General features: G+C 50.9%; 1 protein-coding gene across 1 annotated transcript in view; it reads right to left on the reverse strand.

Annotated features, from left to right (window-relative positions):
• The window catches only part of ARHGAP22 (Rho GTPase activating protein 22), a 156,912-nt gene that overhangs the window by 14,497 nt on the left and 116,369 nt on the right, over positions 1–26,046 (reverse strand). Inside the window, exon 4 of the mRNA XM_015559659.1 lies at positions 12,429–12,557. Within this exon, the coding sequence (XP_015415145.1) occupies positions 12,429–12,557 (129 nt within the window). The remainder of the gene's footprint in view (positions 1–12,428; positions 12,558–26,046) is intronic.

Here is a 26,046-nt window from a genome sequence, read left to right on the forward strand (position 1 = left end):
AATGCCTGAGCTGCCAAGCCTGAGGCTGAAACCCGTGTAAGATCTGCGATTCCGAACACCTGCTCCCCCTTTCCGTCATCCCCCGTGTGATGACGCACCCCAGGAATACTAGCAACTCCCTCCAAGGACTGGCTTTAGGAGCTCCTGACCCCAGCAGGCCGGGAAGCAGGTGCTCCAGGTGCAGCGATGGAAGCTCAGGAGGGTCCGTAAACCAGGTCTGGTCACCCTGCCACCAGAGTGCTGGCCCAGGCTTGAAGCTGGGCTGCAGCTCCGGAGCTGGCGCGAGGCCAGGGACAGTGCTGGGGACTCACACAGCGTCCTGTGCAGTCCAGTCCCCGCAGATCACCAGCTGACGCTCAGAGAGGTCTCACACCGGTAGTGACAGATCACCAAGCCTAAAGGATCTTCCTGCAAAGTCTCTGATCTTCGAGGCAGGATTCTGTCCTGGTGAAAAGAGCCCACAGTCCCCGACTTCCAGAGTGTGAGGACCCAGGTGGGTGCATAGCCCCCGGCCTGCACCAGGAGGGGCGGGTGGGAGAGAAGCAAAGCTGGGGGCCAGTGGTGCAGCCCTGGCAGGAAGGAGTCCCAGGGGCCTGTGGGCAGAATTCTGCAAGGGAGGGGTTCAAGGGCGTCCTGGGGTGGGCAGGTGGGAGCTTATCTGAAAGCTGAGTGAGCAGGGCCTGGACTGGGTGGGGCAAGTGAGGCGCTCCCACAGGTGAAACGTTTAAGGGCGTACCAAATCCTTCATCCATCAAGGGAAATGCTCTATTGGAACATTTTTTTAAATGTCAATTAATACAAAATATCAACATTTTCAATAAAGACAGGATCTGACTCTGCTCCCTGTGAGGCCTCACCCTAGCCCTTCCGCAGACCTGGTCTCTATTGAAAGGTCACATTTTGTTGGTCATGGATGTGTTAGGCTGAGTCAAGTCTCCCCAAAATGTCCAGGTCCTAATCCCTGGAACTTGCACTAAGTTACCTTCTCTCGTAGAAGGGACTGTGTAGGTGTGATTCACTTAAAGGTGGAGGACTTTCTAAGAAGAAGGCGGAGTGAAGTGTGACTCTGCAGTTGACCCTTAAGCAACATGGTTTGAACTACAACAGTCCACTGATACGTTGGTTTTTTCAATAAATGTTATACATGTATTTTCTCTTCCTTATGATTTTCTTAATAACATGTTCTTTTCTCTAGCTTACTTTATTGTAAGAATACAGTATGTAATAGATGTAACCATATACATACAAAATATGTGTTAATCAACTGTTTACTAGTAAGTTATCGGTGAGGCTTCTAGTCAACAGCAGGCTATTATTAGTTAAGTTTGGGGGGAGCCAAAAGTTATATGTGGGTTTTTGACTGCAGGGGGTCAGTGCCCTAACCCCCATGGAGTTCAAGGGTCAACTGTAGAAGATGAGACAATGGAAGGAGGAAAGCAGGGACTGGAGTGATGAGGCCACAGCCATGGAATGTGGGCAGCTTCTAGGTCAGTGGTTCCCAACCTTTTTTCAGTCACGCCCCACCTAAGCACCTCTAACATCCTGATGCCCCCCTGCGACATATAATTCTTATTATTCAAAAAGTGACTCCTGTTCTTGTGGAGGAAGCCTAAAAGGCCATTAACTTGGTTCAAATTAGCCTCCAAAAAACGTGGCATCCATGAAAGAGGAAAATAAAAGAACGAAAGGACAGTTGAAGTACTGAGGAAGAAATCACTAAGAAATTGTTACAAAATAATAATATGAAGTGATATGAAAAATAGCAAATACAGTTTCTCTATTATATTTCTCAAATATAATAGAGAACTGAAATGCATCTATATTCACAATGTATATTTACATACTGTAGATGAGGCCCCTAGAACCATAAGAAATGCAAAAAATTCAGTTAATAACTCATTCTTGAATTGCCCCCCTTAAAATCAAATTGTCCCCCTGTGGAGCATGTGCCCCACATTGGGAACCACTGTTCTAGAGCAGGGGCGGGGAACCTTTTTCTGCCGGGGGCCATTTGGATATTTATAACATCATTTGCGGGCCATACAAAATTATCAACTTAAAAATCAGCTGCTCTATTTGGCCAAACATTTAATTACTCACCCCTAATGCCTTGGCAGAGCCGGACCAAATGATTTCTCGGGCCCTATACGACCTGCGGCCGGATGTCCCCCACCCCTGCCCTAGAAGGTGGAAGAGACAAGGCTCCCCCACGGCCTCAGAAGGAAGCAGCCCTGCCGCCTCCTGGCCTCAGGCTCCGCCTCCTGGCCTCAGGCTCCGCCCGCTGGCCTCAGGCTCCGCCTCTTGGCCTCAGGCTTCGGAGCAGTCTGTCCTCCAGACAGTGAGAGTCATTTGCTGCTTTGAGCTGCATTGGTGGCAATTTGTTAGAGCAGCAATGAGAAACTAACACAATGGAGTTCGGGGCATTAACTTGATTTTTAAAAACAATTACAATAGAAGATTTATCTTGATTACTGAGTTTTTTGTTGCCTGGGCCAATGAGGCTCTCTGTCCTGGCCCTGATACAGTGTAGGCGTGGGCTGCAGTGTTCCCAGGCCCTGAGGGTGTGTGTGGAGGGGGGCGTGGTGAGGACGAGGCTCTGGTTCCCTCCCCAGAGTTCAGGAAACATAAAGATTGCAAGGACGGTTCATGGTGCCAGGAGCTCAAGCCCACGACTGCCCTGCCCTAACCCTGCCAGGAAAGACGGGTTCCCCTGGCAGGGCCCACGGCTGCTTGGTCTGAGCAGCTTGTCTTCACTAAAGAGAAGGGGCCTCGGCTCAGTTGTGGCACCTGCTCTGGGGGTCGGCGGGGCTCTCTCAGGGGCACTGGTGCTGAGTTGCTTTCTCCGCTCCAGCCTTGGTTTCCCCACCTGTGTGGTCACTGAGATAGACCTGCTGGTCTCTAGGGAATCCTTCCACCTCACCTCAATCCCCGGATGAGGAAGTCTGCAGCTGCCTCCTTTCTAGAAGGCTCGGGATGGACACGCATTGCCGTAAGGAGCTCTACGGCACCCACCCCATCTTGGAGCTCATCTGTAGCCATGTGGCTATTGCGGGGGTGAGGGTGCGGAGGTAGAAATGAAATTGTCCTCTTGGGCAGGGGATCTGTCCTCTCACACAGCACCTGGTGACAGGTGACCTCTTCGGCTGTGTGGCCCTTGTTTCTGAGCTGTGAGTACTACGGGCCCTGGGTCTGAGGCCGCAGGGACTGCCTCTGTCCCAGTCAGTCTTGATTGCTCCCCATTAAGGCAGCTCAGATCCCGAGGGCCAGGTGCTCTGAAGCTTGCCTGGCAGGATGAGATTCTTCCCTCAGACTACGTGACATCCAAGGCTGCTGGGAGGAGCTGAGGGCGGAGTCAGGGCCAGGAGGGCTCCTGGCATCCTACTCCTCAGGGCGGGCATCCAGTCCCGGGCTCCGAGCTGCGCCACCAGGCCGGGTTAGAAAGCCAGCTCCCGCCTACTTCCTTGTGACCTGGGCAGCTCACCTGAGCCTCCTGCTGTTCAGTCTCCTCACCTGTGCGGGCTGCACCAGGACTGCTGCCAGAGCCAGCGCGTGGCACGGGGGCGTGCTGAGTAACCGCTAGCTGTTCCGGCGAGCGGCCACCTCTGCCCGACTTCCCTGCGGCTGTGTCACCAGGGCACATGCCCTGCACTGCCCTCATCTTAGCAGTGACCACGATGGGCTCTTTCCTGGACTGTGACCTGAGCTCAATGAGGCACACACTGAGGCCAGGCCGGCCACGCTCCCAGGGCAGCCCCGTCACAGCTGCTGGGAGGGAAGAGGACGTAAGGGTCCAGCAAGGAGGGTGACAGGCAGCTAACAGTCACCGTCCTGAGCTGCCAGGAGCCCTGTGGCAGCCCCCCTAAACCACTCTCTGCTGCCAGGCTCTCCCAATAGGGCAGCTGCTCCCTGCCACTGGTCACCTGGTAAGGAGCCCCTGGCAGTGGCTCTGTGGCAGACGGAGCTCACAGCCCCTAGGGCAGTGCCAAGGACAGATTGGGAACCAACCGGTGCCCGGAAGAGGCCAGGTTTGCCTTTATGAGCCTGGGAGGTGGACAGGTATCTCCTCCTGCACGATGGTGGACCCTCAGGCGTACTGGAATGGGCTGCAGGCACAGGACCAGGCTCAGTGCCCCTCTGTGGCCTCTGTGACCCAAAGCCCGGCCCAGGTCAGAGCAGCCCTTTCTCTCCCCATCGGAAGGGCTGCAGGAAAGTCCAGGCCCCAGCCTGAGGGTGACCATTCAGGGGAACTGGAAACAAGACCCTCTTCTGGAATCCCCCATAAGAGCTGGGATATGGTGCAAGCAGCAAGGGGGGAGGTGGTCCACTAGGATCTCAGGCTCTGCCACTGCCAGCCTGGGCGAGGGCCAGGGACCCTGCGCTCTGACCCTGGTTGTGCCTGAGGGCTTCCATTTAGAGATGTTACTCCAGCACATAAGGGGGTGGCTTGTGCTGTACTGAGGCGGGGATTGTCTCCAGGCCAAGCATTTGGCCATGGCCTCGGGAGCTGCATTTATCCCTCTCCATCCCCCTGCCCGGTCATGTCTGAGGCAGGAGAATCGGCTCCTGGCAGGTCAGAGGAACATCCTCAGAGGCCTGGAGGAGCCACACGGCCGGGCTGGGCCACGAGGCTCTGGTGGCCACTGCAGGCCTGCAGCCTGGCCCCTCGTGCCCTCCTCAGCACAGACTGGCACTCCATGCTGCTGCCTACAAGGCTGGGCTTTGCTTGGCAGTGCCCACTAGCCTATAGGCGGGACAGTCACCAGGCTCCTAGTTACTGACACTAACGTTGGCCCCCGACTCCTGCACACAACTGCCCACTCAGATCTCCGCCGGGGCAAGGGCTCATGGGCATCTCAAACATGAGTTCGGCCTCCCAAACCTGCTCTGTGCTGAGCGTGCCCTCTTGGCTGATGACAACTCTGTCCCTCGGCGCTCAGCCGGGCCCTTGGAGCCCACCTTCGCGCTCCCTCTGCCTCGCACCACACGCAGAGCCTTGCCATCCTGCTTTCCAAACAGATTTGGAATCTGACCATTGTCACCACCACCGCCACAGTGAAGGCAGCGGTCTCCTCCCTGGATTACTAGGTACATGTCTCTGACCTCCCCTTGTCCCTCTCTGGTCAGCAGAGTGGTCCTTCTGAGCTATATAGCAGATCATGTCACTCCTCAGCGCAAAGCCTCCAGCACTCCCTTCCCCATTTCACTTATAAGCAAAAGCTAGCCCACTGCCTCCCTCCCCCCCGCCCGCCCGCCTGGGCCGGCTCAGACCACATCAGACCTTCTCTGCTTTTGCCAGAGCTGATGCCGGTCTGGCACACTGTCTCAATGTCACTCTCAGCCTGCCCTCACCACTGTGTTCAAAACTACTCTACTTTTTTTCTTTCAATAACCTTCAGTTATCAAAACCTGGGCCCCAGACCAGCAGTACCTGGAAATAAAAATTCTAGGGCCACACCCAAGTGAGTTGGAAACTGTGGGTGCTGGAAACCAATTCCAGCATGACAGCATGGCTGCATCTGGGAATGGCTGAAGGCATTTTCCCAAACCTGAATAGGATACATTAAATTGATTTCTTGGCTACTAGACAGCTCAGGGCATCTTAATCTACATGTTATTGCCTCCTACTGGCCAAACACCTGAACAGCCGTAGGCTAATTCTCCATTCTGACAATGGACTCTGTAGAAACCCTGACCCTTTGAAGTGTATATCTCTGCCTCGCCTCAGGACAAACTGTGTTAATAAAAAGCATGGGGTCCTGAGACGAGGGGAACTCAGAACCTAGAATTTAGACTTTAGTTTCCTTTAAACTAGGCTCCTCTGACCCCCAAATGCCTTTCAAAATTATATTTCGTCTCTGGACTCCTATCTACGCACAGCCTTCTCCAGATTGCTGAACCCTTCTAGATGCTGGAGCAAGAACCCTGGCATGTGGGTGGGGTTAGCAGTCTGTTCTTACCACTTTCTTCTGAGTTGGGTTTGAGAACCACTGCTCTAAGCCAGGATGCAGGCCTGGGGGAGCAGGATGGAAGCTCTGTCTGATCTCTTCCCCCTGCCACGCCCCCTGCCTGCACAAGGCAGATGCTCTGTGTTTATTGAATGAATGAGGATGATTTAGTATCAGCAGAGTGCTGAGTATTTTGCACCCATTTTCTTTTTTAAGTCTCATGACAATCCTGCAAACACAATAATTCCATTCCCACTTTGCAAACAAGGACACAGAGAGGACAAGTGGCATGGCCGGGTCGCACAGCAAGCAAGGCAAGAGCCAGATTTTGCACCCAGACTACTGCCTGATGCTGAAACCTGTGCTCACTTGCCTCCTCTCACACGGCAATGCGACGGGCTCTAGGCACTTCCTGTGTGCACGAGACACTTTCAAAGGCTTGCAGCCTCTCCAGAGAACAAGGCACGCAGGGCAGCCTGGGTGCCCTGTGACTCCCTTCTTTCCCCTCTCCCAGAGAGCTGGCTCGGAGAGCTGCCTGACGGAGCTCGGAACTGGGCACAGACAGACAGAGACCCATTGGGGAATATTGCCTTTCTCACATCATCTTCTGATCCATGAACATGGAATGTCCTTCCATTTAGTTAGGTTTTCTTTAATTTCTTTCAACAGCGTTTTGTCATTTTAAGAGCATGAAGTTTTGTATCTGTTAACTTTATTCCTAAGTATTTTATTCTTTTGGAGGCTATAGTAAATGAAGTTTTCTTGATCTTATCTTCAGCTGCTCATTGCTACTATATGGAAATACAACTGATTTATGAGGATTGACCTTATATCCTGCAATCTTGCTGAAATTTTTATGGCTGGTAGATTTCTTAAGGTTTTCTATATACAAGAGCATGTTATCTACAAACAGAAATGCTTTATTTCTTTCTTTCCAATCTGGATGCACATTATTTCAATTTCTTGACTAGCTGCTCTGACTATGTACAATGCTGATCAGAAATGATAAAAGTGAGACTCCTGCTGTTCCCATCTTACAGGAAAAGCATCCAGTCTTTCTCCATTAAGTATGTTATCCACAGGGTTCTTGTGGGTCATCAGTTCTCAACCTGTGGGTCGCGACCCCTTTGGGGGTCGAAGGATCTTTTCACAGGGGTCGCCTAAGACCATCGGAAAACACATATATAATTACATATTGTTTCTGTGATTAATCACTAATCTTTAATTATGTTCAATTTGTAACAATGAAATTGGGGGTCGCCACAACATGAGGAACTGTATTAAAGGGTCACAGCATTAGGAAGGTTGAGAACCCCTGTTGTAGATGCTTCTTAGCAAGCTGAGGACATTCCTTTCTACCCCTGAAAGACTGAGTGTTTTTAATCCATGAAAAAAGCACTTTATTAATGCTTTTTATGAGTTTATTGAGACAATCATGTGTCAAAATTGTTCTTTATTCTATTGATGTATTATAGTAATTGGTTTTCAGATGTTGAACCATCCTTGCATTCCTGGGATAAATCTCATTTGGTCATGGTGCATAATGGTTTTGTATATTGCTGGATTCAATTTGTTAGTATTTTGTTGAGCATTTTTGCATTTATAGCCACAAGAAATATTGGTGCTCCAGCAATTTTTCTCTCTCCTGCACCATCAATCTTTTGCATTGCTCTTTGTCTCTCAACGAAAGAAAAGTAATAAACAAAAACCTCTACCTGACTTCCCCCTCCAGCTACAGTTCCATTTCTCTTTTCCTTTCCAGCAAACTTCTTGAGTTGACTATGCTCACACTCCAATTCCTCACCTCTTATTCTTTCTCCTACCTACTATTTTCAAGCTTATCTCTAGTTCTCCACCCAAACCACCCTTGTTCAAGTTACTGATGAGTGGTGCTCAATGCCCGCTCTCTACCGATTGCTGTATTGGCAGTGCATCGCACAGCTAGCTGATCACTGCTCCTCTTCCTCAGACATTCTCTTCATTCATCTCAGGGGCCCCACTGGCTCCTGGCTCCCCTCCTTCACTGGTCCTCTTCCCCAGCTGCTTCTGCTGGCTCCTCCTCTGCTCTTGATTTCTTACTGGGGAGCAGCTCAAGACTCAGCTCTGGTTCTCTGCTGTTCCTATACTTGCTTAGTGGTGTCTCATCCAGTCTCATGGCTTCAAACCCCATCTATGTGTTTGTGTTTCTCTCTCCAACCCAGTCCTCTCTCCTAATCTCTAGACTTAAATGTCTAACTGCCTGCCTGACTTCTAAACTTGAGTCTCCCTCAGGTATCTCAGACTGAGCCCCAAAGTAAACTCTTGATTTTCCTGCCAAACAAATATACTTCCTGTGGTCTTTCTCACGTTAGTTAATAGCTAATCCAGCCTTCCAGTTGCTTGCATCAAAACACCTTAGAATTACCCTGATGACTCTCATTCTGTTACACCTTTCTTCCATTCTAACAGGGAAATACTATAGGCTCACCTTCATCATGCATCAAGAATTCAATTACTTCTCAGCACCAATACCTTCCTGGGCCACGCCATCATCTCTCACCTGTATAGCTGTATAATTAGCATCTAACCGGTCTCCCTGCTTCGCCCTTGCATCCTTTTATCTATTCTCCCCACGGCAGTCAGAGGGCTCCTGCTGGAACCTGAGTCAGACTCTGCCATCCTGTCCAAAGTCTGTCAATAGCACTGCCTCACCCCAAGGAACAGCCCAGTCAGCACCGTGATCACAAGGCCCTACTGACTTACGACCCATTACTGCTCTGACCTGTGTCCTTCTCCCCCACCCCCTCCCAGACTGTTCCTGCCACACTGGCCTCCTTGCTGCTCTTCCATCATGGAAACTCCAGCCTCTGCCACCAAAACTCTCTGCCCAGGAGTATGTTTAAGTCACCCTTTCATCTCCTTTATTCAACTGTTGCTAACCTCTGACCACCCCCCATCACTCCTGCTTGCCATCCCTCATCACCATCTAACCTACAATGGGCTTACTTACCTTGGTTATCTGTCTCCAGGAGGGTAGGGACCTTGTCTTTCCTGCTCACTGCTGCATCTCGGGCCCCTAGCACACGTTCTTGAGCGAATGACTGACTGGCTGAGTGAAGGGATGAATCAATGACTTCACCCCTGGGCAGGCCACCAGCGGTACCAGGCTCCCCGACCCACTGGCCTGCTGTTTCCTCTGTGGGGACGCCCAGGCTCTAACCGCAGCGGGCACGCTGCCCATTCAGCTGTCAGAGGTGGCCCGCGCTCTGCCAGAACAAACACGCTTGAAAGGGCTCTTGGGCTCCGTTATTACACAGTGAAAGAAGGACTGATCCGCTAAGCCTCCTTTCCAGTGGAACCCAGGCTAATGACAGCTTTGGCAGGAAACCTCCCGAGGCTGACAGCCCACCTGGGAGCGCCCATGCTTGCCCAGACATGTCGCCATCACTAACCCCTGGGGTTTCTGTGTTTCCTCTAGATTTCTAGAAAAGAGATAAAGCACCTTTGATGACGGTTCCTGTTTTAATTCTCGCAAGTTCTTCAGCACACAGCCTGAGAAGTCTGATAAACACTGTGGGGTGGGGAGTGGGGGTTGAAGGAGGGGCAAGTCTGACTTCTATGTGGGATTCTGTACAGGGCCCTCATTGTGAGCAAGCGGGGGGCAGGGGAGAGGACAGATAGACAGACAGACAGACAGACAGGGAGGGAGGGAAGAGAGCGTGGGGAAGGCTTGAGCAGGCGCGCACACTGCGGTGCAGGAGACCTGTGCGACAGTGCCCATGGGGCTGGGACGACGCACAGCCTTGGGCTCAGAACAGCAGCCTTCATTTCCCAGCTCTGTTCCCCAACTAGCTGTGTCATGAGCTCAGACAGATTCTTTGACTTGCAGTTTCCCATCTTTGTTTTATTTTTTATATAATAATATATGCACACATCCAGAGAAGACATTATTGCAAGATGAAGTCCTGTGTAACTGTGACTACCATCCTTTTATGGCGTCATTTCTTCGCTTTTCTTTATATTTTTGCTGCCTAATTATCTGTCCGCGAATAATAACTCACTGCTGCCTGTTTTTCAGCCTTACATACATGAAATCCTAAAGCACATTGTTAGGCCTCCCTGGTCCCGCTGGGTTTTAGGAATTCAGGCATGTTGGGTTTGTTGTGAGTTTTCTGTTCTCAGAACGAATCCTATTTATTTTGCCACTGTATTGCTGTTACACACTTGGTTGGCATCAGGTCATCATTGATAAGGCTGCTGTGAACATCTGGCGTGCACAGTCTCCTGGCACACGTGTGCACATATTTCTGTTTGCAACATGCCTAGCAGCGATCCACTAAAACAGGTGTGCACAGCACGGACTTCTGCAGAGACCGCCAACGACTTCGCTAGCGCCGCCTGCAGGTGTGTGTGGCTTGCTGCCCTCAGCACTGCCTGGAACCCACGGTCCTTTTCCTTTAGCCACGTGGGTGGGTGAGAAAGATCGCGATGCGGTTTAATGGGCACTTCCCTGGTCACTGCTGAGACTGGGCACCTGCCTATGCCCCCTGCTCAGGGGGGGTTCTTCTGCTGCGAAGCGGCTGTTCCAGTCTCTCACCCAAGTGTCTACTGGCTTGCCTGTCTTGGCCTCACTGGGTTGTAGGAGTCGAAAGGGTGAGTCATTTGATGGTTGTATATGTAGCAAGCACTTTCTTTCAATCTATAGCTGCTTCTCATTTTCTCAATCTGCCTTTTAAAGAACTGATGCTCTTCATTTTATATGGTACAATTTGTCAATCTTTTCCTACAGGAGTAATGCTTTCTGTAACCCATTTTACAAATCTTTCTCTACCCCAAGGTCACGGCTATGTTCTCCTATTCCCGGTGTTCAAAGGTGCCACTTATCATACAGCAAAGTCCAGCCACATGGAAGCCTATTATGTTCTATCTGCTCACTATCAACCACCTTGCACCAAAGGACACCCGTGGCAGCTGCCAGAACCCTCACAGGTGCGAGTCCTCCCGGCCATTCCCTTGGGGCTGTGGGTCCTGCTCGCTGCGACCATCAGGGCAGGAGGCTGTGCTGACAGTGTGAGGCCACAGAGGAAGCCCAGGGGGAAAACTGTAACTTTCAAAGTCATGGCGACTCCACTGCATAAGAGATCTCTGCTCTCTACAAGGTGTCAGGAGTTCTGCAGCCAGGAATGGAGAGGAGGGCGGGGAGGCAAGGCAGGAAGGGGCCCGCCCACGAGGCGTGCAGGACCTGGAGATGTGCTGTCTGGATTGGGCACCGATTAGACACCGAGTGGGAGAGCAGGACTCCTGTGACTCCTGTGCCAGAGCCCGGCGGCCGAAGGCCCTGCTCTACATGCTCCGCAGGGAGCCGCCGGCCCAGCCCAGCCGTGTGGCCATCCCCCCGAAAGCTCTTTTCGTGATGATACATGGGGACACCCACCCATGGACACAGCAACTGCCCCACGTCCAGACCATCAGCAAACCCGGTAGCGCCGCCTGCAGAACAGCTGCAGCGACCACTCTTCAGTCTTCACTCCCACGCCAGCCCTTGCCCGTGACCTTTCCCCACTGTCCGAGACTGCCGTGTCCACTCTTGTCTGTGGTCCACCCCCGCATGGCAGCCACGGGGCTCCTTTTATACAGCTAAGTCAGGTCATGTCTGTCTCTTGCTCAGAGCCTCCCTGATGCCCCATCGATTTAGAACAAAATCTTAAATCCCCATGTGCTCCCAGGCCCCCGTGCCCTCTCTCCACTCAGGGCCCCACTCTGGTGCCCTCACTCCTCAGAAGCACCTGCCTCCTGAGATTCCTTGTGTTCCCACCGCCCGATCCCACCTCAGGGCCCACACACTCGCTGGTCCCTCTGCTGCGTGCTCTTCCCCGCGTTCTCCCGGGGACTTCACTGAGCTGGTCTCCGGGTCCCACTGTCCCCCGCACTGGCTGTAGCCACTCAATGCCTCTCACTCTGTCTCCCCTCCCCCCACCCTCCCCCAGGAGAGCACAGAAAGGGGGCGGAGTCACCACCTACTTTGTTCACCACCCACCGAACTACAGTGTCTAGAACAAAACTCACCACAGTCTAGGCACCAACACAGGTGTGAGCACAGGACGAGAGTAAACGGAGCTGCTGCTGTCCTGCCCGGGGCAGGGCCTCTGTGTCTGCGCAGGCGCCGCAGAGGGAGGGACACTGCAGGCATCTGCTATGGCTCCGAGCACCTACCCCGCGGGGTACAGACCTCACGCACCGAGCACAGCAGAGTCTGGTGCAGAAGGCACCAGATGCGCCAGAGGGCATGTCTGGAAAATGGCCCTGGTCTTCCTGCCGGGGCTGCCTGTGCACCAGGGGCCAGCCCTCACGGGCCGGCTGCAGAGGACAGCACTGACTGCCTGAGAGGCCTGGACCCAGCCAGGGGTCCTGGGCAAGAGGGGTCTGCTGGCCGAGCGGGGGGAGGGGCGCGATTACCTGGACGCAAGGGTTTTAGAGGGTGAGCATGCAGGCTACGGGCAGTACCTCCACCAAACGGGGCCCAGATGACCCGGCGGATGGCCTGCACCCAGTCCTCCATGTCACGCTGAGAACTGGCCATGAGCAGGAGCCCCTCGGGGCTGGCCGGCACCTTCTCCCGCTCCCCGGCACCACCTGGAAGACAGGGAGACACAGGCTTACTCCAGGGACCCTGAGCAGACACGGAGCCTCCCCTCGCACTCTCTCCCGCCTCACACCAGTCATCGTTTATTCCTGGGCCGGGAAGGGCATCTCTCTGAAACTTCAGCCACAGCCCTGCTCTGGGTTCTACTTTTGCAGCCCATCCTTTCAAGCCTCATGCATCTGCCTTGGACACTTTCGGGGGATTTCTCCTTTAGTCTTGTTAATTTCCTGTATCTAATCAGGATCATTAAAACCACCCTGGAGCACTATTTTAAAAAGCCCACAGATTGGAGGCCCGCTGGGAGAAGGTAGGGCCCAGGGTAAAATTCTAAAATTCTGCTCTGTCCCCGCTCCCAGCCACACATGGACTCTAATCTAAAGGCAGATGGGGCTCCCTTCTCATTTTGTTGGTTTCCTTTGCTGTGCAGAAGCCTTTTATTTTGATGTCGTCCCACTTGTTTATTTTTCTCCTAGTTTCCTTTGCCTTAGGCGATGTATTGGTAAACATATTGCCAAACATCTCTTGTAAGAGATGCCTGAGATTTTGCTGTGTATGGTTTCTTTTAGGATTTTTATGGTTTCACAGCTTACATTTAAGTCTTTTATCCATTTTGAGTTTCTTCTCGTGTATGGTGTAAGTTGGTGATCTAGTTTCTCTTTTTTTTTTTGCATATATTTGTCCAATTTTCCCAACACCATTTATTGAAGAGACTCTTTACTTCATTGTATGCTCTTGCCTCCTTTGTCAAATATTAATTGAGCATCATCTGAGAGATGCAAATTAAAATGACAATAAGGTATCATCTCACACCTGTGAGAATGGCTACCATCAACAAATCAACAAATGACAAGTGCTGGTGAGGATGAGGAGAAAAGGGAACCCTCGTGCACTGCTGGTGGGAATGCAGACTGGTGCAGCCTCTGTGGAAAACAGTATGGAGTTTCCTCAAAAAATTAAATATGGAACTCCCATTTGACCCAATGGTCCCACATCTAGGACTATATCCTAAGAAACCAGAAACACCAATCAGAAAATATATATGCATCTCTATGTTCAAAGCAGCACAATTTACAATAGCTAAGATCTGGAAACAGCCCAAGTGTCCATCAGTAGATGAGTGGATAAAAAGCTGTGGTACATTTACACCAATGAATACTATGCAGCAATAAAAAAAAGAAGGGTCTCTTAGCCTTTGAGACAGCATGGAAGGAGCTGGAGAGTATCATGTTAAGTGAAATAAGGCAGTCAGAGAAAGACAAGTATCATATGATTGCACTCGTATATTTCAGATTCTAAGTAACAAAATAAACTGATGAATGGTGTGGGTCCAGTGACTCAGAGCAGAGGGCTAGAAGGGGTCAAGGAAACATCTGTAATACTTTCAGTAATAAATACTTTTTAAAGTAAAATAAAATAAAATAAAGGCAGAAGGAGGAAAACTCAGACAGCTATTGGTAATCTAAGGTTTTCCGTATAGTAACTCCAGTGGGTCTCATGTGTTCATGAATTTCTCTTCCATATGTAAATGAACTAGTATTTGGGATGTATATAAACCATTTATACTGAACTTCATAGGCAACTTAAGGGATTTTCAAGAATGATGTTGTCTTTTTGCAGCCCCTCTTTCCTCCCCTCCCCCCCCCAACATCACATAGTATGTAACTTGCCTATATACTTGCCCCTGGTCCCAGAGCGTCAGACCCTAACCAGGACCGTGGGCGGTGGGGCGAGGCCTGCAGACCTGTGCTCCCAAGGGAGTGGGATAGCAGCTGGGAGAACTGGGACACTCCGTCCTCACTGGAGGCCGCAGCCCCAGGGTGGAGACCAGACAGAAGCAAGTGCTCACTGAGCACCTAGCACCTGCCTGGGATTCTTTTAGGAGCTGTAGACACTCAAATGAACAAAGCGACAGACACACCTGCCATCCTAGATCCTTTAAGCTTCATAGCGCCTCTGAGGGAAGACTTTTACCACCTGCATTTACAGATGAGGACACTGAAGCACACGGGATTGAGGAACTGGCCTGAACTCACACCGCCAGTGCATAGCAGAGCCAGGGACTCCAAGTCCTCAGCTCTGGACCCAGCTCATGGACCTGCGAGGGGGGACCTGGAGCAGGGAGAGGGGCACTGGGAGCAAGGCCTGAGGCCAGGTGGGAAGCAGGAGAGGCCAGTGGGTCCCAAAGCTGAGGAGGGTGTTGAGCAAGGAGACAAGACAGCCAGGGCAACACAGTGCCTTCTGGAGCCCTCGCTACACTCACAGCCCTGCTCTTTGGGTTCCCACAGCTACTGAGTAGCAGTGCTGCAGGGGTGGCGAGGAAGACAGCTTTGGGCAGAGACCCAGAGCCTGAAGGCCGGAGGCAGTGTGGACCTCTGGCCCAGGAGACACCCACAGCTCCGCCAGCTGCAGGCGGGGACAGCGCCTCGACACCAGTAGGACCCCACACCACGTGGCCTTGAGGGCTGAGATGGCTAGGGTTCTGGGTGGGGAGGGGCAGCTGGTTGCCACCAGGGGCTTCTCTGAAGAGTCTCAAGATGACTCAGAAGAGAGGCGCCTGGAGGTCCAGGCTCCAAGGACTTGTGTGGGTACTTGTTCGTCCTAAATGAATACTCAAGTTTACACCAAATTAGAATGCCTCATTTTTCAATGCTTTTTCCCAAAGAGGGCCACCCAAGTCATACAGGCTTCATAAGAACATCACCTACAAAACTTTGGACCTGCCCTGCCCAGCTGTTGACAGCTGTTCTCATGCCCAGCTGTGCCCCTGCCCATGGTCTCCCTCTCATGGTGCTCTGAGCCTGTATATCTAACTTGTTAATGTGTTTTCATGTGTGTATGTTTATGTATGTTATATACATATGTTTGACTTTTTGAGAAATTGTCACAAACTGTTTTCCAAAGTGACTGCACCCTTTACTAGTACATCCCCCCAGAAGCGCAGAGTTCCTGGTCCTCCACTTTCTTGCCAATGCCTGGTCTGGTCGGCCTTTGGACTTCCAGCCATTCTACGGGTGTGCAGCTATACACCAGGTGTTTGAGTTTGCATTTCCTAAATGACTAAAGCTGTTGGACACCTTGTTATGTACTTAGTTGCCATCCATGTATCTTCTTTGGTGAAATTTCTTTTGACCACTTTTAAAATATGTTGTTCATTTTCATTATTATTGAGAGTTGAGTTCTTCACATATTCTGGGTACAAGTCATTTATCAGATATATGCTTTGCGGATATTTCTCCCATCTGTGCCTTTTCTTTTCATTCTATTCACAGCGGATTTTTGAGAAGAGAAGTTTTTAATTTTGATCAAGCCCAATTTAATGAACTTTTTCTTTTATTGAGTGTGCTTCTGGTTTTGTACCTAAGAAATATTTCCTTAAGCCAAGGTCAAAAAAGTTTTCTTGTAAAAGTTTCATAGTTTTAGGGCTTACATCTAGGTCTATGAGTTAGTTTTTGTATATGGTGTAAGGTACGAGTTCATCCTTTTGTACCTGATTGTCCAGCTGACCTGGCACCATTTGTTGAACAGACCACCCTTTCTCTGTTGACTTGGCAGAGCACCTAGAGAGGCGATTGTACCATCTGCAAACGCAGACAGCTGTAGTTCTTACCTTCCAATCTGGGTGCCTTTATTTCTTTCGCTTGCCACTCATTGCACTTACTATAGCCTCAGTTACACAGTGTTAAGTAGAAGTGGTGAGAGTAGACGTCCATGTCTTGGTCATCTTCTGGCAAAAAGCATTCCATTAAGTGTATCTGCTGTAGGTTTTTTGTCGATGTCCTTTCTCAGGCTGAGGAAGTTCTCTCCTATTTCCAGCTTGCTGAGAGGTTGTTTTTTTAAATCAGAAATGGATGTTGGATTTTGTCAAATGGTTTTTATGTATCTATTGAGACATCACATGATTTTATTTTAGTTTTTTAATATGATAAATTACATTGATGAATTTTCAAATCTTAAACCAACCTTGCATGCCTGGAATCCCAATTGCTCACGATGTGTTATCCTTTTTATATGTTGTTGAATTCAATTTGCTAACATTTTGTTGAGAATTTTTCATTTATATTCATATGGATATTGGGCTGACATTTTCTTTTCTTATAACGACTTTGTCAGTTTTGGTATCAGCATAATGCTGGCCTCACAGAATAAGCTGGCGAGTATCCTTCCTTTTCAATATTTTTGGAAGAGTTTGTGTTACTTATTTGTTACTATTACTTATTTGTTAATGTTGGTAGAATTCACCAGTGAAGCCACCTAGACCTGGACTTTTCTTTTAGGGAAGGGGTTTTAATAACAAGTTTAACATAACATATGCATCTATTTCTTCTTGAGTGAGCATTGGCACTTTGTATCTGTCAAGGAATTTGTTTCATCTAAATTGTTGAATTTATTGGTGTAAAGTTGTTTATAATATTCCCTTATTATGTTTTTACTACTTGAAGACTCTAGTGATGCCAACCCTCTCATTTCTGATATCGGTAACGTGGGTCTTCTCTCTTTCCCCCCTATCAGTCTTGCTGGCGTCGTAACAATTTTACAGCAGCAGGGCGGAGAGTTGTGGCACAGACCATATGAACTTAAAACCTAAAATATTTCTATTTAGCCCTTTTATTAAAAAGTTTGTTAAGCAGAAAAACGAAGACAAAGACACAGACAACAAAGTCACTAAAATAAAAAGCTGCTCTTTTGAGATTAATAAAATCGGAAATTCCCCGACATGCGTGAGATGAGTTCTCCAGGAGTTTCTCTCCCGAGCAGCTCTTTGCTCCTTTGTACTCGATCCTGAAAATCCCAGATGCACTGGTCTCTAAGTCCTGTCTCCTTGACTCGTGGAGTCCCGTGCCCCTCCCCACCCTGGGGTTCCTCTTCCTGCATCACAGCCCAGAAGCACCCCAGGGCAGTAAGCTGGAGCATGCGCAGGGCTCCCATCACCCATTTCTCTGCGGTGGGGAGGTCACAGTCCATCACTGCCAATGTCCAGTATTTTGAAAAACATGTTGCTTACATTCTGTCTTAGGAGACTAAATCAGTTAGGACCCAAACCACCTCACACCATCTGCTCCAAATCCTGCAAAGGCCCCTCTCACCAACCCCTTCAGCCCTCCTCCTTGCTCCTCACTGCTGCTCCTCTGGCCTCTTGCTGCTCCCTCCTGCTCTTCGCTATTTCTGAACAGCCAGGCTCTGAACCCAGGCAGGGCCTTTGTGCCGGAGTCCCCTCTGCCCTGCTGTTGCCAAAAAGGCTGTTATCCTGACACTGGCAGGACTTGCTCCCTGACCTCCGCAGGTCTGTCCTCACAGGCCACCTTCCTGGGAATCTTGGGCTGCTCTATTTATACCTCACTCCACACCACCCACAATCCAGGCCTTCCTGACCTTATATTTCCACAGCACTTCTCACAATCCAGTCCCATATATTTTATAAGTAACTGCAGCGCACGGCACCGTGCCCGGCAGGGGAGGGCATGAGCAGTCTGTGGGAGGAAAGAGCAGCAGCGGCGGAGCCCCGGCCGGCACCCACCAGCACCCACACGAACACATGAAGTGAACCCACTGATGAGCCTGAGGAGTTTGACCACTCAAAGGAAGTGGTGTCATTATCCCCATTTTTGAGAAAAAGATGGAGAAAATACATAAAGAACTTAAACAACTCAATAGCAAAAAACCAAACCATGACATTTAAAAATGGCAGCGGATGTGAAGAGATATTTTTCCAAAGATGATCTACAGATAGACAATAGGTACATGAGAAGATGCTCAATATCACTAAATATCAGGAAATGCCATCCAAAAGACCAGAGGTAACAAGGTTGGTGAGGATGTGGCAAAAAGGGAACCCTTGTTCACCATTAGTGGGAGTATACGTTAGTACAGCCATTATGGAACAGAAATGTGGTTTCTCAAAAATTAAAAATAGAACTACCATATGATCCATCAATTCAACCTCCGGGTATTTATCTGAATGAAGTAAAAGCACTAACTCAAAAATATAAATGCACCCTGACTAGGGTGGCTCGGGTGGTTGGAGTGTCAACCTGTGCCTCAAATGTAGTGGGTTGGATTCTAGGTCAGGGTGTGTGCCCAGGGTTTGATCCACAACCAGAGTGTGTGCGTGAGGCAACTGATCGATGTTTCACATTGATGTTTCTTTCTCTCTCCCCCCTGCCTCTCTCTCAAATCAATTTATACACACACACACACACACACACACATGTTTATTGCAGAACTATTCACCATAGGCAAGATATGGAAACAACCTAAGTGCCCATTGATGGATAAAAAAATGCGAGATATGTATGTGTATGTATATATATATGTATATATATACATTACTCAGCCATAAAGGAAGAATAAAATCTTGCCATCTGCAACAACATGGATGGACCCTGAGGGCTTATGCCAGGTGAAATCAGCCAGACAAGTACTGTATAGTCTCACTTAAATGTAGAATCTAAAAACAAAACAATGAAGCTCAGAGAACAGAGTGGCGGTGGACCAAGGTAAGGGTGGGAGTCAAAAGGAACAAACTTCCAGTATAAAATAACTAAGCTGTGAGATGTAATGGGCAGCATGGCGTCTGTGCTTAAGGATAAGGTATTGCATTTTGAAAGTAGCTAAGAAAGTAGATATTAGAAGTTCTCATCACAAGGACAAACGTTCTGTAATTACATGTGATGACAGAAGTTAAGAGACTTAATGTGATCATTTCACAATACACACACACATCCAACCATGTTGGATATGAAACTAATAAAATGTTTGTGTCAATTATACCTCAATCGAAAATAAAGGGGAAGAAACCGAGGCCCAAAGATGTTAGAAACACGCCCAAGCAGCCGCCCAGGGAGCTCCGACCCAGGCAGTCTGGCTCCCAACCCGGCCCCACTGGGCTGCATCAGCTGGTTCAAGCCCAGCATTCCTGGTTCCCTCTGAGCTCCTGCATTTAAGGACTTTCTTTTGTGAGTCTCTCTCCACCCACACAAGTGACTCTGGGGGAGAGGTGGTAACTCCAAACCATAGCGGGTCCCAGCAGGAGTGTGGGACAAGAGCGCCTGTCTTTCAACTCTTCTATATAAAAGTTTTCAGAGTAAAAAGAAAAATGAGCAAATGACACATGTGAAAGCATCTGTAACCCACGGCAGCCCGTGGCTATTTCAATGACGGGCAAGTGAGCAAGCTCTCAGTCCGACATACTAATCGAATGATGTCTGCATTAGCTGCCTCTACCTGGGCTGGCAGAGACGCTCAAACAAGAAAGGAAGTCGCTGTTTAAAGGTGACGCCGCTGCAGTGGAGGCTGTGCCACAGGGCCCACAGTCACTCTACTTGCTGCCCAGGGGCGGGGGGCTTCAGAGGGAGCCCCAGAGGGAGCCCCAGAAAGGATCCCAGAGATGAAGGCCAAGGGTGGGGCCATGGCTCTCTGGAGCAATACAATCCAATGGAAATAGAATTCGAGCCCAGGTACGATTTTGAAATGTTTAAGTAGCTACATTAAAAAGTAAAAAAAGGGCCGAACCGGTTTGGCTCAGTGGATAGAGCGTCGGCCTGCGGAACCGGTTTGGCTCAGTGGATAGAGCATCGGCCTGCGGACTGAGGGGTCCCGGGTTCGATTCCGGTCAGGGGCATGTACCTTGGTTGCGGGCAGGTCCCCAGTGGGGGGTGTGCAGGAGGCAGCTGATTGATCTCTCTCATCGATGTTTCTAACTCTCTATCCCTCTCCCTTCTTCTCTGTAAAAAATCAATAAAATATATATTTTTTAAAAAAGTAAAAACAGGTGAAATTATTTTGAACACCTTTTATTTATCCCAATACATCTAACATAGTATTGTTCATTTCAACACTTACAAATTATGGATAAACAACTCAATTACTGATATATATATATATATCTTAGTTACATATAAGTACATATAACTAAGTCTTCAAAATCTGGTATGCGTTTTGTGCCAACAGCACATCAGAATTGGGACCACCCACATTTCAGGTGCTCAGCAGCCATGCTTGGCTGGTGGCCACAGGTGTGGGCAGCTGTAAGCTAGCCTAGACTGGGCTTCAGTGAAAGGAGAGAAGACCACCCTCAGATATCCCATGTCTGCCATGCGTGTGTGTGTGTGTGTGTGTGTGCGTGTGTGTGTGTGTGTGTGTGTGTGTGAGTGTGGTGCCAGAGCCGGGCAATGCCTATGCCCCAGCTGGGCTTTCCTGCTCGTCCCTGGCTGCAGGTGCACCGAAGCAGGAGCCCAAGCTGCCCTGTGTTCTCCTGTCCGCTCCTTTCTCGTAAGCTGCTTGGAGCCACCAAAAGCCACTTGCCCTTCAAGGTTGAATCATCCTCTGGCTAGAGCTCCCAAAGCCTGCTTGGCCCTGGCTCCCACTTACCCCGGGGCAGACGGCGGCTCCTCTTCAGGTGCCGGGCGGGGCAGAAGGGCATGGTGCGGGAAGTGGTGAGGCTGAGGTAGGAGGAGCGGTCGCCTGGCACTGCCAGGCCCTGCCAGGCCAGGGATGAGGCTCCGGGAACTCAAGGCAGGAGCAGTGCAGGTTGAGCGCTCTGCTGGGCCCTGAGGCCCTTTTGTCTCTCTGGGAACTTGTGCACTTCTAGGTGCCCCAGGGCTGGGACTGTCCGGGGCGGAGCAAGGAGGAAGTGATCTCCTGTGAGTACGGGGCTGCTGGGCTTCCTACAGTGGAAATCCCTGAGCAGGTCCCTGGCCCCTGCCGCCTGCGCGTTCCCTCCCCTGCCTTCTTGGGCCAGAGCACAGGCAGGAGGCCTGGCCGGTCCATCCGTCCCCCAGCTGGCCAGGGGCTGAGAGCACAGGCGGACCACAGCCCCACCAGCTGTGCCTCCCGGTCTCATCCCCATGCAGGAAGCCTGATAAATGCAAGTGCTAACTGGAAATATGTTTCTATTCTCTGTTTCCATTTCTTCATCAACAAGAAGCCAGGAATTGGACCTGCCTCGCGAGGTGCTGGTGAGGACTGAATGAGACAAGGAAGGCCCGGCCTGGGTGGCATGCCAGTGCTTCCTCAGCGCAGTCACACCCTCTAAGGGCACGGACACCCTGTGTTACTGACAGGGCAGCCAGAGAGCCTCCAGAGCGTCCAGGGGCCCAGGGCCATCAGCTGGCCTGAGGCAGCCATGGCATTTGCACGTCTCAGGTCGCAGTTCTGGATTCTGTCCATGCAATCAGCCGCCACCAGTGCTTCTGCAGGAGGCAGTGAGACAGACGGGAGCTGAGCAGGGCCCAGTCCCCATGGGCCAGGTACAGCCCCCAGGGCGGAAGCCCGCGTGCCTAGCAATGGGCAAAACTGGGAAAACAGGGACTCGCCCCCAGGGTGACCTCTCCTCCCAGCACATCACTGGGCCTGCGCCTGGGACCTCCCCTGGCCTTTCCTCCCCAGGCCTGTTGCTAGTCCTGCGGTTAGACCCCTCGAGGGGACGAACAAGGGGCCGGAGAGCAGCCCTTCAGCATGAAGCCCCAGGACAGCGAAGTTCTGACCCGCATCAGACACATCCAGGCTCAGTTGTGCTCCGGCTCCAGGTCCAGAAAAGCAGCCAAACCGGACAAAGGAAGCCATGGCTGCCTCGGACCAGCTCCTGCGTTTAAGGACTTTCTTTTGTGAGTCTCTCTGACCAGTGACCCCTGCCTCGACCAATCAGTAGAGACCATGACCTGAAAGGCCACACCTGGAAGGCTGAAGAATATTCTATTGGGATCCTCCCTGAGACCCCAGATAAATACCCTTAAGACTAGGACCCAGGGGGGTCTGTCTAGGGGCACTCCTGGGCCTCCCCCCCCCCCCCGGGGGGGCGTTTCCTTGCCTCTCTTTTTCCTCAGCCCCAAGGGCCCTTCTGCCTCTGTAACTTGTTCCCTGAGCCCATTTCTTCTACGATCACCTCTTCTACCTCTGGGACTTTCTAAATAGTGTAGATATAGTTTGAGTCTTTGCTCTGAATTCTTTCCTAGCCAGAACTCAAGTTCCCAGGTTGCCCCACCGGTGCAACACCTGGTGGCATTTCTGCCACCAACTCTTCCAGCAGGGAGGGCCTGAGCAGAGTGCCCGGCCCCACCTGTCTTCGGGGCCCCGAGGCAGTGCACCCACAGGCCCTCACTGGCCACCTTTCCTTTAGGGCCAAGACAGCAACAGAAACCAGATACACTGACAAAGCATCCCCAGTCCCGGGCAGAGTTAGAGCCCCCGCCCCAGCCCCTCCGTACCCAGCACCCCCACCGTGGCGCCCCTGGCCCAGCACCTTGTCCTCTGTGGGGTTTGCACACCCTGAATTGCAAGCTACCAATAGTATCTGCAACCCAGGCATGTGCCCTGACTGGGAATCGAACCTTGACCTCCTGGTCCAGAGGCTGTCACGACACTCAACCACTGAACCACACCGGCCACGCCAGCCGGGCTCCATTCCACCTCTTGATGAGCTGGAACCAAAAGTGAAATACATGTTGGCTTGAGACAGGCAGGGGCGCAGAGGGTTCCAGAACTCCCAGCCGCCCAACGAACAGCAGCAAAGCCCAGGATGGCCTCAGGGGCCACGGGAGTGGGGATGCAATGTGGCGCAATCATATGGAGCCATCAGAAATGAGCACTGATCCCATTTTTAAAGACACACAACACAGTGACACTACAGGCCACCCTAAGGTGGAGATAGAGCCTCTGAGACGCAGGGAGGCTGGGGGGGCTTCTGAGAAAGGCTGCCTGACTCTCATCCCTGGGCGGGGTGGTGGTGACCACACTGAGCAGCCATGGAGCGAAGCCGCAGGCCGAGGAGGCCCGAGGGGGTCTGGCAGGCCTGAGACCTCCCTGATTGGCTGAGCTCCTGCCTGGGTCCCAGGAGCTACCTGTGGCGGGGGGGGGGGGGGTCTCTGTCTGTGAGAACAACACATCGCCTTCCATCTGAGCGGGGGAGGTGGGCCTTCCTGCTTCCTGCAGCTGAGAGCACCAGGTGCCCACACCACGAGAGCCACCAGGGGGCCTGCTGGCTGCCCGGGTTCCCCAGGAGCCGCCAGGGAGGGTCGGTCCCACGGGGCGAGGGCACACCGGCGCCCAGCAGCCAGGAGGAAGGGGACACCTTGAAAGGCACGGGCAACACTGACATCCACTGTGATGAAAAGTCTCTGTTAATAGGAACCCATGATCCTTCCTCAGCATGGACAGCCCCAAAGCCAGGGTGTGCTCAGTGGCGAGGCGCAGCCTCCCTTCAGGCCCAGGGCCCAGGCAGCACGTCCACTCTCCTCGGTTACGCAACAGCCTCCTGGAAGTGCCGGCCAGTGCAGCAGGCCAGTGGAGGAACAGACACCCCTGAAAGCTGCAGGGCAGGACGCGGTGTCATTATGGCTGCTGCACTTTTTGGTTATCTACTTACACAGGTGAAAACCTAAGTCAAGAAATAAGCAATATGAGAACTACAACTCCAAGCGATAAGAGAATTCAGTCCAGCAGCCAGATTCAAAATTAATGCACAGAGTTACAGTCGGTTCATAAAGTAGAAGAGACCGAAGTGCATGCCATCATATAAATAGGAAAACAGCACACAGGTGCCAATGCCCCCTCATTTAGTCTGTAAATTTAACACAAAATACACTAATAGCATCTTTAAAAAACAGACACATTGATCCCAACATTCATATGTAAAAACAGCAAATGCATTTTTTGTAGAAAAGAGTAAGGAGGGCAGAGCAGCCCGAGTGACAGTCCACGCAGAGGGCTCAGCGGCAATGAGTCAGCCGGTCCTGCACCCCACGGACAGGTCGCTCCCACACACACGGGAGCTCTCGATAGAGTTAAGAAGTGATTTCAGCCGAAACCGGTTTGGCTCAGTGGATAGAGCGTCGGCTTGCGGACTGAAAGGTCCCAGGTTCGATTCCGGTCAGGGGCATGTACCTGGGTTGTGGGCACATCCCCGGTGGGAGATGTGCAGGAGGCAGCTGATCAATGTTTCTCTCTCATCGATGTTTCTAACTTTCTATCTCTCTCCCTTCCTCTCTGTAAAAAATCAATAAGATATATTAAAAAAAAAAAAAGAAGTGATTTCAAATGGGCAAGTACAAGGCTGTTTAACAAATGGCACTGGGAGAACTGCATGAAAAATCACCAAGTTGAAGCCTTACATCACACCTTAAAACAATGATGGGTCAAGGATTTAAGGATGAAAAATGAAATGACCGAGAACCAGGATCGACTGTGGGAGGAATTTCGTGTCATCTTGAGACGAAGTAGGAAAGGCCTGTCTAAACGTGACACAAAAGACAGAGGCCACAAAGGAGAGCTCAGTGCAGAAAAGTTAAAAACATGTGCCCGGTGAAGAAAAGAGGAGGGATTTATACTCGGGTTTGGATCTTCTCTGCTGGGTAGGTGGGAAAGCAGTGGTGTGCTGTCACGCTTTGTGCGGGGTGGGGAGGAGGGATGTGTGTATTTGTTTGAAAATGTGCAAACATGTGTGAGGAGAATGATGACGGTGGAGCAGCGGATCTCAGAGAGAAGTGCTGGGGACTGACTTTTTGGCTTTTGGTATTTGAACCATGTTACCTATTTTAAGGACTAAATAAACACAGAATTTAATCTACAGAAACAAGTGAGAGAAACCTCGCCTCTCGTGTGGGTGGTGCGGGTTGGGGAGGGGCGGGGGGGCAGTGAGGGTGGGCTGCACACTGGGTGGGGAATTGGCAGCAGTGGGCAGTGGGAGTAGATTTTGCACAACCTCTTTACCAGTGTGTGGTAGACAGTTGACAATATCTATCAAAATGTTAAGTTGTAAATGACTATCCATTTCTAAGGAATTCACTCTCCCGATAAATTTACTCGTGTTAAGGAGCAGGAAGGACAAATTGAGAACAACTGAAGCACCCATCAAGTTAAATAAGGAATAATGTACTAGTTAAACAAATATGTTCGTCCCCCAGGAGGCGATGGGACCATGTGATATAGGACAATACATTATTGTGTGGGAAAAGCAAAATACAGCGTGAAGAATATGCTGCCATTTGTGCCTGAGTGACAGGTAGGCACAGGGTGTGGCTGTGCGGGGGAGGGGGCTTCAGGAGGGCAGGCAAGGCCAGGACACCAGAGGCCTCCTCCCCACAGACTCCGGGCCTGTCTGCGTGTGTGTTATCACAGGCACGGATTACTTTCTTGAAAAAAGACTTTCCTTTCGTTGCTAAGAGAGGGGGCAGCTCGTGAGTTTGCCCTGGAGAGGTCAGACCTGCTCTGACCTTTGATTGCTTTTAACTTAGAAAATGCCCCCATAGCCTCCAAAAGGTTTGTGCTCCAAATTCCCCTTTTGCCGGCCCATCCCCACAGCACAGTTTCAGTTCTTGAAACCAGCATCTCCCTGGGAAATCTTGTGTGGTTCTGGGGACGTTCGGGTTTTCCAGGAATCCACGTTGACCTTGCCCTGGGCAGCCCCTGGGAGCACTGGGGCTGTGGTTTTTCTTCCAGGGACGATGGCCTGGGAGCTGCCGGAGGGGGCCTGGGAGCTGCAGCGGG

This window comes from Myotis davidii, unplaced genomic scaffold (genome assembly GCF_000327345.1).
Source record: "Myotis davidii unplaced genomic scaffold, ASM32734v1 scaffold854, whole genome shotgun sequence".
NCBI classification, from domain to species: domain Eukaryota; kingdom Metazoa; phylum Chordata; class Mammalia; order Chiroptera; family Vespertilionidae; genus Myotis; species Myotis davidii.